Genomic DNA, 19,807 nt, shown 5'->3' on the forward strand with positions numbered 1-19,807 from the left:
TCTTTTATTTTAAATTGAAATATATTTTTAAAATATGTCCCAGATACAGTTAACTCTTTAAGTGATTTAATCTTTATGATTGATTTAATGGCATAATATATAACTCAAATACATAATTTGATTTGGGACTGTAGAAAAGAACATGTGTCTATTACATTCATTTGCATAACTGCAACATAAATTTTGATTCATTTAGAAAGCATAATGCATCTTTGTTTCTGATCTAAGGAAACAAACATGCTCTATGTGGTTTTTTGAACTAATTAAATTTAAACAGAATGAAATCAAATAAACATGGTAAAAAAACTCTAAGTGAACAAAACAATTTGAAAAGTAACTGTATTAGTCAATAATAGCATTGCAAGTGTCACTGGGTCTCTCACATGCAGCACTTAGATTATATGCCATTCAAATGAGAAAATTTAATTAGTGACAGGAAGTACTTTGTAGGATAAATCATACACTATTAATAGTTAACTGACCAAATGTTTAGTAACAGAAAACAAAAATAATTTATCCATGTAAATCTAGGCAAGTAAATCAGGAGAGGCAGAATTTAAATGTAAGCTACTAGGTTTGACTACATATCAGTAGTGCTTTGGAGTACAGGATTGTCTTACGCAGTTTCAACCAAACATGAAATTGAGTAAAATTGATGAAAAGCTACTTAGATTCCATAATACATCTGCTGAATAACAGTTCATGTCAACACTGGCCTGAGTTAAAAATTTAATATACCAAGTCTAAAGTCATACTGCCAAGTTTTGAGGTAAAGTAAATATAAGTAAATGTGGCCATGCTTAAAATCTTAGCACAATTATCGAGAATGACATAAGATTTTTGTACTCAAAAATTTTTCACCAAGAGGAAACATATACAAATAATTTATATGGTTTCCCTGTAATTATTATATCCTATGTGGCATATTATCTAGTAGCAGTCAAGATTTATAATGCCTATTTTGGTATATTAGTGCTATGTAAATGCTCAGAGTTCATTAACATTTATTACTGTGCAACGCAACATGAACTTCCACATAGTTACTTGATATGAGAATATTCTTCATGCTCTTTACAAACCCAAATTCCTCTTTTAAAAGAGAAAATAAACATTATCATTTAATGAATAATACACAGTTAAACACATCCAAATAAAATAATTTTAAGCGTTACAAATCTTAAAAGAAGCTAAAGGACCCATGTAAGATTAATTAATATTACACTCACAAAGATAGAGAATTCAAATGCCTGCTGGGGCGAGGAGGGCAAATAAGTGCTGGATGGAAAATGGTGTACTGGAAATCATTCACCCTCAGCCCCAGGGTCAGCATTTAATCACTCCCAAATGATTGTGGTTAGATTTTTTTTCATTTTTAAGAAAAGCTGAAAATCTGGATTTGTATATGAAATCCCATAAATTACAAACATTGGCAACTAATTCAATTTTTAAAAACTGCATATACTATAAAAATTCACTTATGGATTAAACTCAGTTGATAGGCCACTGTATTCCACAATCTGCTCTTTAATATTTTAGTCTAAGTATAAATATATTAAAAATATACCTCCATATATAAATTCCTGCATATTAGCTCCAGATCTTATTAAATCAAAGCCTAAAAGAGGTTCAATGAATTGGAGTTTTCTATGCCTAGTTATGGTATTATCATGATGAAATTATATTTTATTTACCAGTGGTCAGCAGAGACTCAATCTTATGTATCTCTGCTACACACACTGATAGTTCTCAAACTAGGATTGCATAGGTCTGCAGTAATCTCTGAAATGCAGTGTAGGAAATAGGCCTGATTATTCATATTTACTTTAACTATTAATCAATTATTTTGCAGTGATAAGACCATATCAAACATTGCTTGATACCATGAAGAGGCTGATTTTTGTCTTCATGGTTCTCATAATTGTGAGACAGAATATCTAACTTCCTATTATATTCACAAGTTACTGAATACAACAAATTAGAATTTTCTGTATCTTCTCCTCTATGAAGTGTATAGAGAATGGGTTGATGGCAATCAGAAAATAAAGTGTGAAAGTAGGCTCAACTGGCCAGACTTTAGACACCCTCCTGAGCAGATAAACAAGGCTGTAGAGCAAGTCATCAAGTAGTGAAAGTACCAGAATCAGAACTTTCTCTGAATCTGTGTGGTAGAATTATGGATATCATATGGATGTACTATCAAGAAGATGATGGAGAAATTCTGATTCCCTAAATTGAGGATTCTTGTAATTACCTAAAAGCACTAAAACAAACAAGGCATTTAATACTCAAGATGAAGACCACTTGTTGTCTATTGGCTTCAATTATAGTGTTTCTTAAAGTTTAGCACCTATATACTCCTTAATAGGTAAGCAATGCACATGGAGATCATCAATTTAGGTAATTTTTTAAAAATGTGTTTCTTAATTTTCTTGATAAAAATTAGCCTTACTTTTTATTTTTTTTTTAAGAGATGGGATCTCACTCTGTCACCCAGGCTGGACTGCAGTGGCATCAATCATAGCTCACTGAAGCCTTAAACTCCTGTGCTCAAGGGATCCTCCTGCCTCAGCCTCCCAAGTAGCTAGGACTATAGGTGCCTGCCACCATGCCCAGCTAATATTTTTTTAACTCTTTTTGTAGAGACAGGTCTTGCTATGTTGCCCAGGCTGTTCTCAAACTCTTGACCTCAAGCAATCCTCTCACCTCCGAAGTGAGGTATCATAAGAATGGAAAAATAGGCACCACATGTACTCGCCATCAAATTGGCACTGACTGATCAACACTAAGGGGCTCACACAGTAGTAATATTCTTTGAGGGCAGGGGGTGGGTCAACTCACAACTAATGGATGTGGTGAACGTTGTAGGGGGAGAAAGGGCACGTCTCAAGTAATGGTTGGGATGTGGCAAAGTCATAACATGTAACCAAAATATCTGTACCCCCATAATTTCCTGAAATAAAAATAAATAAAAGTAAAAAAATATTGTTTATAATATATATAAATATATAACCTACCTGAATATGTAAATTACTTTAGTGGCTAACAATTTTACCAAATTACACATTTGGTGGAAAATGTAATCCAACCTCTCAAAAAATGCGAATTCAGTATGGGATATTTATGTATTAATGCAGATATTATTTGTCAAAATGTAAGGAAAAAGTCACATTTTAATATTACTCTATTTGGAAAAGAGCTTATGTCACATTCCCTTACCCATGTCTAACAAGAAAATATATCTTCATCTGTAGAAACACTGATAAAAGATAAGAGAAATGGCAGTAATATATATATCCTTTTCTACTAGGCCAACCATTCATGAGTCAGGCAGATGTAATATCCATAAATCACTTTCACTGTTAAGTGTATTGCATGTACTCAAATTGCCTAATTCATTCTCCCTACCTATACCTGTATAAGTGACTGCTTTATTTATTCACAAGCTTATTATTTCTGACAATCAATATCAGTTATGGTTCTTTTCATTAAATGTATAATATGTATTCAGAAACATGAAGAAATCCAATTCCTTTTTTAAGAGGTTAGAATTTATGGATGTCAAAAGACTCAACATTCAAACATGGCCTCATCAATTACAACAAAACATTGAGGAAATGTTTCCTTCTCAGCTCTCTCCTTTTTAGGAATCTAAACCATTACTATAGTTCTCTAAGAGTTCATCATTCTCCTCATATAAAAACACTGATACAACAAGAGATTAAAACTATATTTGGTTATTAAGATAGGCTTTTTATATTAATAGAAGGCAATTTTGGAACTGTACCTCAGACAAGTGATTGACAAAAGTCTGAAATTCCACAATGTAAACACTAAAGAAATTATTTCAGCCTAAACTAAATTATTGATACAGCTCTTTATAAATTCAATTTTAAAGAAAATTTCAATCCAATGAGCCAACCATGGTTATTTAACTATTAAAAATAAATAACTAAATGACTTAATCTTTTAAATAGTATTGCTTATTACTATACATCTGGAAGCCAGAGAGCCTGTGCTTCTGATACTAAAATGAGTTAATGTCTTAATAGTATTTCAGCCAGTAATATCAAAAATATTCATTTGCCTAATGAAGTTTTGAGAGCAAAAAAAAGAGGGCAATATCAATATGGAAAATGTATTTGACATCTTATTTTATATCTTGAAAGAACCCATACTCAGATAATCTATTACTTGTACAAAATTATTATTAGGTATAAATTTAAAAGAAATGAAAAATAGAGCAAATACATTTCAGAAAGGTTTAAACAATAAGCACTGAAACAAAAGGAGTTTCCCCATACACTTGTATCTTTTGACTTAGTTATGGTGGTTGGAGCCTTGTTAATATTGTGCTTTACTACTTATTATGAAAACATCTTCTTGTTCTTAAGCCTATACAGTAATACATTTTTTGCTATAATCATCCAAAATCGCTTCTGTCATTTATCTTTGAGTTAGAAGAAAACAAAAGCAGTTTTTTTAATTCTCATTTCTCTGATAAGTTTCCTTGATCATGTGCCCTAGAACAGGGGTCCCCAACCTATGGTGAGTTGTATAATTATTTCATTACATATTACAATGTAATAATAATATAAATAAAGTTCACAATAAATGTCATGCACTTGAATCATCCCAAAACCATCCTCCACCACCACCTTGGTCCATGGAAAAATTGTCTTCCATGAAAATGGTCCCTGATCCCTAAAAGGTTGGGGAACGCTGGCCTAGAATACCTACATTGTCCAAACCTAATATTTATTTCACAATGAGGTATTGGTTTTACAAAGTAAGTCATAATCTTTTGTATATCCTTATGTATATGTATGTCAAGAAACAACTAGGCTGTTCTGCTCCTTGGACTATCCTATGCCCTTTGCCACCACAAGGGCTTTGATGTTCACCGTGGAATATACTTTCCTCGCTTCTTCCTCTATTTTATGTTCTCCTTGAGATCTCAGCTCAAGCCGCAGTGCTAAAGGATAGCCTTCCTTTCCTGATCTCTATGACTGGGTCAAATTCCTTTATTTAAACTCTCAAAACTCTGGTACCTCTTCTTCCTAGCATTTGCTTCTGTGATTCCTTTTTGTTAGACTGATTATAAAATCCCTAAGGACAGAGACCACATGTACTTTTGTTTATCATTCTTATCTCCAGAAGTTAGTAGAGTACCTTGAATTTGGTAAAAGCTTATTAAATACCTGTTGAATAAATTATTGAATGAAGCACAAGTATTTGAAAATGGCCACTAATCTGAATGGCTCCTGAGTTTCATGATAATATTAAAGTGAACCAAATCAAAAGAAGAAAATTATCCATGTTCTCCCTTAAACATGTCTAGGGACTCTCTGGGTCCAGACTCAAACAATGAGTTCCGGAAGTTGTATGCAGGAGTGTAACTATTGTCATGCATTGCTTAATGAAGGGAACAAGTTCTGCGAAATGCATTGTTGGGCAATTTCATCATTGTGCAAACATCCTACAGTGTACTTACACAAACCTAGATGGCATAGCCTACTACACAGCTAGGCTATATGGTACAGCCTATTGCTCCTAGCCTATAAACCTGTACAACAAGTTACTGTACTTAATACTGTAGGCAACTGTAACACAGTGGTAAGTATTTGTGTATCTAAATATGTCTAAATATAGAAAAGGTACAGTAAAATTATGGTATAATCTTATGGGACCACCATCATATATGTAATCCATTATTGACCAAAACATCATGACACAGTACAAGACTGTATGGTGACAACCACTACATGCCACTGTATTTCAGAATATTAGTATGTACCAAACATTTTTAAAATTTTTAAAAATTTACTTAAAATATATGAGCAAAGATATGAACATGTGTGTTCATTTTACTACAACTGGTCATTTATGTAAGTGTATCTATCATCCTTTTTTAAAACATTGGCACTGTAATGCCTAATTTATTTCTCAACACAGGAGAATTGGGTGTTCCATATACATATATTTTCTAGATAATGGAAAAGAAACCTTTAAATAATTGTTTTTTATTTAAGTATTTTTAGACATGGCATAGTAAATATCTTATGAATGACTTACATATAAACTCTTCTGCTATAATAAATAACTCTAGGATATTATATTTTAATTTTGTGCATGCTCTTTATTAAGTTTTACCTTTTCCTTATCTGTCACCATGACTTGTTGCAATCAGTATGACTCCAATAAGCTCTTTTAATTTTCTGTGGGCTAGAATATCATAGCAGAACATTTGTTGACAGATGCCTAAAGTAAGAAGAATAAGTTCTAAGGATCCTTCTTAGCCCAAGAAAGCATGAAAAGTAGTGACTAAAAACATCGAGTGCTTATAGAACAAAATCTGAGTTCTAGCTGTTGAGAGACAATTCCCCATGAAGCTCTCACATTTCCACGCACATCTAGATATTAATAGTCAATATGCTCCAGGACTATCTTTTCAAGAAGATTTGCATAAGCCCTAGGATGATGAAGACAGTAACTTCTGGAGAAAATTTATTTATGTTCTCAGACAGTAAATACAGAGACATCTCTCTCCCCAAAGGCATTTATGGGCAATAAAAGTAGAAATGCCTACCTCTTCTTCCAGGGGTGGAATTGCTACATTCCAGGTTAATAATCTGTCTTTCTCTGGAGGTAAGGATGGGCATGTCTGCCAGCAGCTCTCATATAAAATTAGAGTGTACTAATTTCAGGGTTTCTCTCCTGTAATGCAACCCCAATTGTGTGTGCAGGCAACACTGGGCCCTGTTCATGTTGCCCCATGAGTCTAAGACACCAGGGAACCAGAGCCAAGATGTTACTAATGCTGTAAGTATTAAACTGTCTAAATTGATTTGGGCTTATTATCTCCTTACTAGCCAAATCTATGGAAGAGTTGCAAGTCACCTGCCTTAGGTCATTTGTGTTGCTATAAAGCAATACCTGTAGCTGGATAATTTATAAAGAAAAGAGGTATATCTAGCTCACAGTTCTGCAATCTATACAAGAAGCATGGTGATAGCATCTGCTTTTGGTGAAGGCTTCAGGTTGCTTCCACTCATGAAGGAAGGGAAAGGAAATCCAGCATGTGCAGAGATCACATAGTGAGAGGGGAAACCAAAGGGGGGAGGTGTGCAAGGCTCTTTTTAGCAACCAGCTCTTGTGGGAACTAATAGAGGGAGAACTCACTCATTACTGTCCTTGGCACCAAGCCATTCATGAGGGATCTGCTCTCATGAACCAAACACCTCCCAGTAGGCCCCACCTCTAATGTTAGAGATTAAATTTCAACATGAGATTTGGAGGGGTCAAACAAACCAAAGTGTAGCATCATTTCTGTTCAGTAATCATCTGAAAGTTATATTTTCTCCTCTGAAGGTCTTTTCTCTGACCACTTCTAAGAATTTCGATTTGGTTTTCAGCAATTTTAGCATGCTGTGCCTTGATGTGGTTTACTTTGTGTTTATGCTGCTTAAAGTTTATAGACCTTCTTAAATCTATAGGTTGATGCCTCTCAACCTTTTTGGAAAATTCTCACCCAGTATCTCTTCACATGGTGCTTCTTCCCCATTCTCTCCCTTCTTTCCTTCTGGCACTCTAATTACACATATGTTCTAATGTCTCTTGCACTCTATTCTGTAGCTTCTATTCTTTTATTCTCTGTTTTTCAGTCTGAATATTTACTACTAAACTGGCCCCCAAGTATTCTAATTCTCTCTTTGCTCTAGAATTAGTGAAATGATAGAGAGGTCTACAGCTCTAATCTTCTGTTAAAACCATCATGTACTGTATTTTTACTACCGAAATCTTCACTTGATTTTTTTTATAAACTCAGTTCTCTATTAAATTCTTCATCTCATTCCTCGCTCTTGAGCATATTAATCACAATTATCTGCAAGTCTTAGAAGTTAAATATCTTGATCAACTAGGGAGTCTGATGTCTTCTTGGATTATAATTGAATTCTAGACATTAATATGCAAAAATCTATAAACTCTGAATGACGTTATCTTACTCCAGAGATCTACTGTTCTGTCTTGCAGTTAAAAGGGCAGAACATCTTGGGTCAATCAGGGAGAGAAATTTTGAAGCTGCGTTTAAATCTTTGTGAATCTAACATATTTTGTATTTGTCCTTATTCCTGAAAATCTGAAGAGTCTACCCCCCTTCCAGGCTAGTACCTTGTCTCATTTTCTGTCTCCCTAGCTAGCACCTTGAGACGGCATAATTTAGCCTACATTTTAAGCTGGCACTCTCTACTTGTATTCTTGGCTTCCTACCTGCATAGTTTATAAATCAACAAATACCCCCAGAGGGGAAAGCAGCACAGAATGCCAGGATTGTTTTTCTGTGATTCCCTTTACTCCTACTCTTGGTTCCTGAATCATTGACTGAATTTCAATTTTTGTTTTCCTAACTCTATGAGACTGCTGAAAGATTTTACCAGTCATTTCTGTTTAGCATCTTAGTCCTTCTTCCGCTACCACTTACAAATCAAAAGATGCTCTGACAGAAAAAGTCCCAGGTTAACATCAATGCACTCCCCCTTCTCTTTGGAATCTTTATCTCTTACGTCTTATCTCCTTTGGTTGCTTTCTGCTGCCTTCTACTATCTGGCAATCATATAATTTATCTAGCTTCTATACTTGTTCTCAACAGGATATTTGGTCTGATACAAGTTACTCCAGTATAGCCAGAAACAGAAATCTTCACTATTCTTTTTAAGATACTTAAGTATGCAAATGAATAGCATTAAATGAGAAAGAAAAATTGGTCATGTAATAATGAAATTCAACTTCAATAACAGGAATATATTCTGTAGATTATGAAAAGTAACTCCTCTGTCCTTCAGAATATCACATAAACTTTTATATTTTTCTGAAAATTTAACTATGAAGTCTGAAACCCTCGAGGGCACTTATAAAATCTTCAAGAATGAAAGACCATACAATTTTTAAACATATTAAAAAAGCAAATGAACAGTAATGCATCCAAATAATCTAACATGAAAAATTGAAAAAACTAAAAACCCAAACAAGTGTAATTTGTAACAGAGAAGTCTTTTAAAATTTTATTAAAATTGAGATAACCTTAATCTCGTAAATAGCTTGCTGTTTTCTGGCTCATATTTTTAATCACAATTGAAAATGTCAATATTTGTTTCCATATAAACATTTGATGGAAATTCAAGTAAGAAAATGCTCCTTAAAGTGATAATTTTTTAAATTTTTGGAGATTTTAGAGGCATTAAAATAAATGTTGAGATTGGCCATGTGTGATTTTTGACATTAAAGCAGTTATGGGTATTTCAAAGTTTATGTCTTTCCCTGAGACTGCCATTTCAAACTAGTCAATCCTCATGTTCCCTGCTGATAGTATAATGTTGGAAGACATTTGATATAAGAGTACCAAATGCCAGCAATATCTCTAAAGGTCACTATAATTTTAACAGGTATAGTTAGAAATGTTATTCTCATTCCAAATTATAACTTCACTATATTTTTAAAGAAAGAGTATAATTCTACCTTTTTGTTTTTTAAATAAGAAACATTTCTATTAAAACATACAACTTTATAACATATGATTATAGAAGTTTTGCTACTATTAGCTACATATTAAGGACTTGTTGATCCAGGCATTTAATCAACAAACAAAATGATGCTATTTCTAAATTCAAAGACCCTACAATCATGGTTCTCAAAGTTTGTTCCAGTGACCCCTGGAGATTCCCTGATATTCTTGCAAAGAATCCTCAAAATCAAAATTATTTTCACATTAATACTAAGACTTTGACTATTTAACTTGTTCTCTCGTAAACACTTGTGTATTCTTGTATTTTAAACATTTCTCAGTTTCAATTTCTAAATACAGTAAGTATCATTAGATATAATCCACATAAAACGTCTTTTGGGTCCTCAATAGTTTTAAGAGTATAAAGAGAACCAGTACCTCACAACCTAAAAGATAAATTTAGGAGAAAATAATAAAACAAAGAAATGTTGCCATGTATAGAGAGCTGAAAATCTCACACAAGATAAAAATAGTAAAACAGTGTTAAATGTTATATTGTTAAATCCTAAATTTCCAACTATATCAAATATATCATATATATAAAATTCCTACCCTCACAGGACTAAATATTTTTATGTTATTAATGTGATCTTCTGTCTCTTTTAGCTATTTCAGTGAGAATCACAATGGTAGAAGAAATATATCATGGAAGTACCCCACAACATATTCCTAATTCTTTTATTCTCTTTGCTCCCTTGATAATTTGAAACTCAATAAATACAAGAAAAGTTTCCCCAGAATAAAATAAATTTTATCTCAGACACAAGTTAAATGTCATTTCAAGTATGATCTTTAAAAATCTTTGTTTCTCTTTACAACTAGTGTAAAGCTAGTTAATCACTAACAAAAAAAATTCATGAAGAAAACACACACTTTTTGTCAAAAAGTAAAGCATTATGTTTTTAATATACCCTTACTGGACTCCTTACAAAAAGAATATCTTTACCTAAGAATATTAAGAAGTGAAATCTAGTCCTTTGCTATTGTTATTATCACAATTTGGGAGTACTCATAATATATTTTTCTGAAAAACTTACATGAAAGAAAATAAATTCACCACTAGTTAGCTGATGATATTTAAGGAAAAATAAATTTCTTGAATTGCTAAGTATTCCAATTCCCCAAGACTCCAGCCTGATTTCTGAATAAAAAGTACTAGATTCAAAACACTGTTCTACAGTACTATGTTAAAAGTAACTACGTCACACAACAGTTTTCAATGATCTCAGTGTTTTAAGTATATACAAGTGGCTGGCACTTGTGGTGACCCTGAATGTTAATAAACAAAACATCTCAAAGGAGAAAAAAGAGAAGCAGGTGTGCAAAGACAAATGTGCACAATCAATATCTTATGTACACCAAGGATGTTACAATGAATGTAATTAATCTTCCCTTTAAAAAATTGCTTGCTACCATTGAAAGGCAAAGACAGTCTTCTATAGATATAATTCAGTGCTAAAATTGCATACTTTAAGACTACAAGTGTGATTTTCCTTTCATTTAAATCAGACTGATTATATATACAGATCTCTAAGCTTTTAATATTTTAAATTTGGAATTTAACATCATATGTTATAAGGCATACTATTTGAAATCTATTAGATAAATGAAAGGAAATCTTAAAATATATTTATGATATAGAAGCATCATTAGTAATAACCATATTTATTACATATTGTTTCTACTAAAGTCTTTCAAAATACTATTAAATTCAAATAATCTGAATGAAAATTTATAATCAACCTATGCCTAACTTACAATTCAATTATATCCTAGCTTTTTCAGATCTGCACAATAGTTATATTTTATATATACATTTAAATAATCTATTTCTCCTCCAAAATAATATTTTGCATAAACTGTTTATAGATTAATATTTATAAACAGTTTATGCAACATGGGCAGCATGTTGTTTAAAAAAATTAATACATCACCATTACTCAAAATATTTTTCTCACTCCATGGTAGGTAAACGTGGATATGTGTCCTGTATAGGATGACTTTGCATGTCCTCCAGGTAGCCCCAGAGGGCAGTGTTGGCAATAATGATCCATCTGTTCACCACTGGCAACTACAAAACTTCTAATGAAGACAGATGTGGGTCACCCTGCACAAGCAGACTGCAGGGTGTTAATGAATCTACCTAATGGTCACTACCTGCCACCCTTGACTGATTGATGACCTAAAAGGTTTAATTTGAAAAGCAAAAAGGAGTATTTCAGGTACTCATTAGTCTTACCAAGACGTTGCTTTCACTTTCTCTTACATGCTCACTCTTTACTACTTGTCTTTATCAATTCTTAGAAAATATTACTAGCATTTCTTAGACTCAATCTTTAAAAATAACCTTGTTAGCACTTCTGAGAAATTAATTCCTCCTAAACTTCTCTACTGACTCACAAGATATCAACTCCATAATGTGATACAGCAATACTATATATGAGAAACACAAAAGGTAATATTTTCCTGTCATAAAATCCTTTAGGCACATTTACATGTAATTCTATAATTAATATCAGTTTCTCTAAAATGTTACTTTTAAAATATTATTAAATGTCAATAGCTTTCTTGAAATAAAATTATTTCACTCTATCCCAAAAGGTATATTCACTTACAGAGAACAATTTATGAAATATTTATATATTTATAAAAAAAAGGTATAGAGATGGTCATTTTACTTTCTTAAAGATGCTGTAGGTAATATTTACGAATCACAATTTAGGCAGTTTATTTTTCAGGATAAAATGTGTATTACATTACATCTAAGCTCTTAAAGAAAATCTTAACGTTGTTGAAATAAGTTCTCAGAAAAATTGGTATATAAAAAAGTAAATATATATAATCTAAAAGTAAAAACTTACTACTTATAAAGAACATGTGCACATTTCATGTATAAATAAAACTATGAGAAATACCAATTAATGTAAAATAATTTTAATTAAATTTGAAGAAGTTTCTATAGTTTACAAACTATATTGTTAAAAATTTCACTTTCTATATAGAGATTTAAGATAATCTGTTGTTGCTTCAGTCACAAATGGACTATTTATTCTTATAGCAATTCAGTTTACTAGAGTAGATAACGATGAATGAACTTCATTAAGATTACCTGGCAATAATTAATAGTCACAAGTCATGTGAACACATACACACAACATATATATATGTACATACACATACTACCCCAGTAACTATTTTTAAAGAGAAAAGGTGTTCCTTTAGGATAAAAAATCTAAAATATCCAAGAAAAAATTCAATGTGAATTTTTGAAAAGAAAAAGAGAATCGCCTAAATGTACATCAGGGAAGGATACCAATTGGATATCAGACTGGGATGGGGGGTGGGGGGTGGGGGGAGGGGATGGGTGTATGCCTACATGACGAGTGCGTTGCACACCCTCTGGGGAATGGTCATGCTTGAAGGTGCAGACCCGAGGAGGGGGGGCGGGCAGGGGATGGAGGTATGACTACATGATGAGTACCAGGCGCACTGTCTGGAGAATGAGAACGGACGCACTTGGGACTCTGACTCGGGGGGATGGGTGGGACATGGACAATGTATATGACCTAAACTTATGTACCCCCATGATGAGCTGAAATTAAAAAAAAAAAAAAAAGAGAATCGGATCACTGAAATAATTTTAAATCAGGCAAATGGAAAGTACAATTCTAAACACAGCATCAAAATAATTACATTATGAAATGCAGCAAAATATTAGTTTTATTCATATGCAGGCTATGATGCAGTTATCATAACTCCTGTCTCCAAAAACAATGTACAAAGATGAATTACCCATGGCTGCTTCTGTCACTGAAATCATCATGAGAAAAGTAGATATGGATTTTTTTCAAACAGCAACAATTAATATTTATGTAATATCTTGAATGTAATAAGTGCTTTCATATGCATTTTTCATTTCTTATACAATCCTATGAAGTAGGAATTATCATAACTCCCATTTTATAAATAAAAAATCTCAGAGAAAGTAAGTTACTTTTCAACATCCACACTAAATAATAAGAGATGGAGCAAATTTTCACAACCGTATTTTCTAATCATTTTAAAATAATTTTTTGTTTCATTTCAGAATATTACGGGGGATACAAACACTGTGGTTACACACATTGCCTTTGCACCACCATAGTCAGACCTACAAGTGTATCCATCCCCGGACGGTGCGCACCACACCCGCACCACACCTACTAGCTGTGAATTTACCCATCCCCTCCTACCCACTCTCACCTGCCCAACACCTAATGAATACCCTCCTCTCCGAGGCAGCCTCGGCTAGGAGTGCACTCCCCATTGCCCAAGGCAGGCTCAGTCACTCAGTGAAAGGTGCTTTGGCTGTTGCTTTAGGGTGGCTACAACCACGCAGCCATGAGCAGCTTGAGCCAAAAATACTTCCTGGGATGCCAGGAGGGGAGGAGGTGCAAAGGAGAGGGCATCCAGATGCAGGGACGCCAGCTCTCTGGTCCCTCGTGGCACTCCCCCTTGGGATAAGAGTCCTGTGTCCCATTGCAGGCCTCAGGCACCAGGGTAGGGCAGGGAGGATAAACCCTTACTCTTTTCCTGGGCTCCGGAACACCCTTGATTTGGTCCATGCTGGTTTCTCCCCTCTATCCTCCTTTCTCTGAACTGCTCAGTCCCCGCTGGTGGTGTTCCAGAGGACACTGGTGTCAATCCCTGTGGTCCACTCCCAATCAGCAATCACCCTCTGCTCCTCGCAGTCCAACCCTCAACTCCTCCACCAGGAAGGTATGACAAGCCTTGACTCTAGTCAGCCATCTTGAAAATACAATAATTTTAAATGGAAAAGAATATAAGAGGAAAGCAAAATAGTAGTGGTAGAGGAATCTAAAGGTGAAAAAGAACTATCACTTTCAAAATTTATTTTCCTGAAAGTAAACTAAAAAGTTATCAAAATATTACTATGTTTATATCCTGTTGACACAGGTAAAGTAAAAAAAAAAGTAAAAATAATAAATTTTTTAAAAAAAGAAGAAAATATTACTATGTTTGTACAAATATGGAAAATCATATTTTACATGTAAAAAGCTATGTCCCTATAAAATATAAAATTATGTTGATGTTTTAAAAAAACAAGACGTTTTAGCTCCTTAATGTAGTTAGTAAATAAATACTAACTGAGCCCTACCATGTTCTAGGCACTGTGCTAAATACTAAAGGCACGATGGTAAATAATACATAGTCCCCATGCTCTGGATATATAATCAAGTTAAGATTTTATAGTTAATAAGAAAAGGATTTTAAGAAAACCACTGATGCTAATATTTAAATAAATAAAATTTAATCCATTGGTATAAATTATAATTCTTCATGTTGTTATATTAGCCAAGCCACAATTTCAAAAACAAATTATCTCAGACCATAGTAACCTCAGCAGAAAAGTTAGTGCAATGATATAGGCACCTTGATATTAATTTAAAAGTCATCTCATATAAACTTCTTTCTCCTTTCAAAAAATGCAGCATAGCACTATGAAAGGTGGCTTTTTAAAATAACAAACTATTACAGCAGATGAACAGGCTCAGTAAAACAAAAAGTAAATAAATAAATAAGATAACATACTACTAAGATCTCTAAATATCTAAGAGAATGTTTTCCACAAAAGACATAGCAGAAAATATTTTCTTACTTTAATTTTGGTACATTTTATTGACATTTAAAGAAAAATATTACCTATAAATAAATTCTACTGATGAAAAAACCTCAATGACAAACCAAAGGCTTTCTATGCCTTTTCCTGAGTATATTTTAAAATAATTATATCCATTAGAGTCTACTGATTCTAAATTAATACTTTTTAATCTGCTTTGAGATTTATAATTATTATTCTATAAAAACAACTGTATGATGTTATTCCATTATGTCTTTTTCTAATACTTCTATAAACAATATGTTTCATTGCTGATATTCAGGGGAAGACAAGAAAATCAAATGCTAGACAAAAATTCTTACTGAAATAGTTGCTGACTTTTCAATGAAGAATCATTTATCCTTTATTCTAAATGTATCCATTTTTAAATTTTCATCCTCTAATCTTCAAACTTCAAGTTTAAATGAAAAAACAATCCACGGTTTTATTTGCCTATAAGTTCCAATGAGTAAACTGAAATGTAACTATAAAAATTGGAATTCTGGGTTTATATTAATAAATATACACTATCCAGAAGAATTAAGATGACAATCTTACTATGTACAATCAGACTACACTTATAATATTAGGCTTAGTTCTAGATACCATATTTAAAAAGAAAGAGAGAGAAAGATGTTCACAAACTAAAGAAGGTCCCTGGATGACTTCAAAGGAAAATAAGTGACCTTGAAGTTAAATAATGAGAACAATTAACAGTACTTGGAACATTTATCCTTACTAGAAAAGATTTAAAGGGAGATCAAAAAGAAACTATAGGAAAAGAAAGAATAAAATAAGTAAGCAGGAGGCAGGAAAATTTAGATCAGATGAAGGGCATTTTAAAAAGAGAATTGTCTACTAAAACAAGAAACCTGAGGAGTCATGCATTCTTGATGATAACAGGTGTTCAAGTAGAGATAGTGACCACTTGACAGAGATATTAAATATAGTTCCTTCTATAATATTCACTGAGTGATAGCTATCAGGCACAGTAGATCTAAAAATATACTAACTTTGTAATAATAGGATTCAATGATCTTAAAATCTGGAAAATAGATGTAATTGCCACTTTTCAACTTACCCTTTTTTTCTCCTGCAATACTATTACTTCATATAATCGTGGGAGAAATAAGCAACAATTTTTCTGTTGATCTTTCTTGATGTTAATATTTTCATAATGTAATGTCTTTTTCCTTTAGAAAATTCAGATAGAAATTAAGAGCTCTCAATTTTAAATCTATAAATGTTTCTATAAGCAAAGAGAATATTTTTACAGCAACATTTCCTGCTTTAAAAGTATGTCCGGATAAATAAGAGCATCTTAGTGTATTAGACAAATATATTCAAAATTTTGTAAAATGTATTTATTTTGTTGGTTAGTTCTGGTTTTTTCCAATTCAGAGCATTATCATAAACCAATTCTAATAATCATTCCAAAAAGAAAATAGGATCTGAGATTTACACCATTAATTGAAATAAAAAGCTACCAATAAGTTCCCTGTGTGTTCTATTTACCATTAAAAATCTTTAAAATTCCAACTCCTTTGGTATTTCAACTATTATTAAAATAAGGGGAAAATAGTTCTATGATATTTATATCATAAAATAATCGGAAAGAGGACCTAAAGAAAGATCTTTGATTACCTGTGAGGAGACAATAACAAAAAAAAAGAAGAAAAACAAAGATCTTTGAAAATGAAAGGAAAGCTTATTTTCATTGAAATTTATACAACCACAAGAAAGAAACAAAAACTAAGTAAGTAGTGATTAAGAGCCCAAGCTTTGGAATCAGAAAGCCTGATGGAATCCCAGCACTGCTACCCACTAGTTGTGTGACCTTATACAAACCACCTAACTTCTCTTTAGATTTGTCACCTGTAATTGAAAGTAGAAATAACTAATCGCAAGGATGCAACAGCTAAAATATATATGTGAAGTACACAGTGACATACATGGCTCGTAATAAGTACACAATAACTATTAGCTATTTCTGTTATAAGAATTATATTTAAACAGCTTATATGAACTACACTACCATTTTTTCTATTTCTCAAACAGAATTTCAAAGAAATCTGATACCAAACATTTTCAACAAACGATACTGAACATATGCAGATTAAAAAATAGACAATAGAAAAATATTTTTAAAAACTTTGCTACATAATTGCCTTTATTGTCTTTGTTCAGCAGTGCTATGATTTAAATATGTATTTACCGTTTTACCATTCCAGCTCACTATTAAATCCTCACTTCTTCACTGATTTTTATTTGTACAAAATTCAACAAATGAACTTGTTTTCAAAACCTCAAAGACGTGTATAGATAACAAATTTATATTTGGGATATCAAAAGTATCATGTATTATTTAGGTCTATATCTTTCCCAAAAAGAGGCCTGTAAGCTTATTTTTCTATTTACGGTGGCCAAGTATCTCCACTTTTGTACTGAATCAAGTCTCCCAGAATAATTGTGACTCAATAAACAAAACAAAAAGTCAAGGAAAAAAAAGAAAATAGCAGAAAATATCAACTACCAGAAGGAACCAAGACAACTCCAAATAAAAGATACAGTGAACACACACAAACTAAAGAGCAAACAAATTACGAAAATGGTGAATTAACTGGAGTAATCAGGAATGCAATCAGTATAAATCCATTCCTGCAAACAAAGTTAAAATACAAATCGAAGAAAAGGAAAAACAGGAGAAATAACAAAGATCAAAGCAACAACATAAAAAATAGGGGGAGAATGGGAGTGAGACAAAGTTTGAGAATAAAAAAGGACTGGTAGGAAAAACTACCATGCAAAACCAGAGCTAACAATAATTAGAGAGAGTCCTGGTTATGCGTGGGGTACTCAGTCAAAAGTAGAGTAGAATGGATGGAAAACAATCATCATATAACAATATACCTTTAAAAAGACAAATTTTGTTTTATGTTATTTAAATTTCAATAAACTGATGTGAGAGAGAGACTGCAAACCAGTCAATCTGGGAGAATAAAAGGATAGAACTAAAATACTGAACAACAAAAGCATACGTCAAGAAGGGGATGATCGGAGATAGAACATTCTGTGGACCTTGTTTTGTCTGGAAGAATGATAACAGTATTAAGTATAGACTTCACTAAACTAAATATGCATGTTAAGGTTCTAGCATAACTACTAAAAGAATAAAAATACAAAGATGTATCTTCCATATTAGCAGAGTGAAAAAATGAAAAGGGCAATGGACTAGAATATAAATTCCAAAAAAACAAGAACAATGTTTTATTCTTTTTATTCTCAATTATTAAGTTCCGTACTGGCACAAACCAAGAATTCAAACAGTGTCTGTTCAGTGAATGAACGGTAGTGTGGGAGTCCAAGTAAGAGCCTAAGCTATGTCCACTGCTAGTATACAGATATGTCTGAATCTGTCTAGCAAACTGATCGAGTAGGTAATCACTATGAGACTTGTTGGGAGAAAACCTATGCCTTAAAGAGAAAGAATCAGCCAAATAAGCTGGACTCTTTAAAAAAATTAATTACGAGAAGAGGTAGCAGAATCTGATGACAACATGGTATTTGTTACTCAATTTTGCCTTCCATGGATTCATATCTAAGCCCTTAATGTAGGAGTAGGAGAAAATAAAGACAGAAGGGCTATTTTACCAGAAATGTATTTACTACTTAAACTGCATTATTACCTCCAACCTAATGTTATAGCTCTGATTCACTCTGACTGAGAATGCCTTCTAAATCCATCGCGTGGTCAGAAGAGATGACAGCCAGGGATAAAATGGAGAATGCTGGGTCACCTTCTTTTATAGTTTACATGATCTTTTGTCTACTTTATAATTAAGGTCTGTATATTTTAATCCATAGATACACGAGCTGTGTAATCAAACAGGTGTCAATTAAAGTCTAGCTCTGCCACTTAGTAGCTACATGATTTTGAACATGTTGTTTACCCTCTCTGACCCTTGGATTTTTCACTGATAAAATAGGAATATAACAACAGTAACTACCCAGACACTTGTGAAGATTAAATGAGGTAAAGCATGTTAATAATAGGTAGCATCAGATCTGGCTCGTAAAAAAAGCAATAGCTCTCATATAGGTTACTCCTAAATATAGTATTTTTTGGAATTTTTCATACTAATTTTTCATTTTTAAAGCATACCCTAGTCTGAATTACTAGAATACTTCATAGTCAAGAACTACATTAAAGGTATACTTTTTTTTTTTTTTTTTTACTTACTGGATGATATCATACTGTCCGGGACCAGGACCTGACTTTTTAGGTAACTCTCGTCTTCCTGAAGAGTTGCCAAAATGTATACCTTTGTATTTCAAAGTTGCACTGGAAACATCCTGGGGGAAAAAAAGTGAAGATGAGACATAGTTTATATAAGTCATGAAACAAGGTTTAGCTTTGCTTAAGTCTAAATCTAAAGCAGGGATAGCCTCAGTCAAGGGGGTCCCACTGCTAAATGCTAAAATGTTCTTTCACAGATCCCAAGTTAAATTGTCACTGCTGTGCCCTACCCCAATCCTGAGTCAGCTACGATTCCCAAAGAAGTGCCTCTGCCATTAGCATATTCTCAACC

General features: G+C 32.8%; 1 protein-coding gene across 1 annotated transcript in view; it reads right to left on the reverse strand.

Annotated features, from left to right (window-relative positions):
• The window catches only part of STPG2 (sperm tail PG-rich repeat containing 2), a 131,685-nt gene that overhangs the window by 92,881 nt on the left and 18,997 nt on the right, over positions 1-19,807 (reverse strand). Inside the window, exons 4-5 of the mRNA XM_045536637.1 lie at positions 19,459-19,571; positions 16,300-16,411 (exon numbers count right to left, since the gene is read on the reverse strand). Of these exons, the coding sequence (XP_045392593.1) occupies positions 16,300-16,411; positions 19,459-19,571 (225 nt within the window). The remainder of the gene's footprint in view (positions 1-16,299; positions 16,412-19,458; positions 19,572-19,807) is intronic.

The sequence above is a fragment of the Lemur catta genome, chromosome 24 (genome assembly GCF_020740605.2).
Source record: "Lemur catta isolate mLemCat1 chromosome 24, mLemCat1.pri, whole genome shotgun sequence".
Taxonomy (NCBI): domain Eukaryota; kingdom Metazoa; phylum Chordata; class Mammalia; order Primates; family Lemuridae; genus Lemur; species Lemur catta.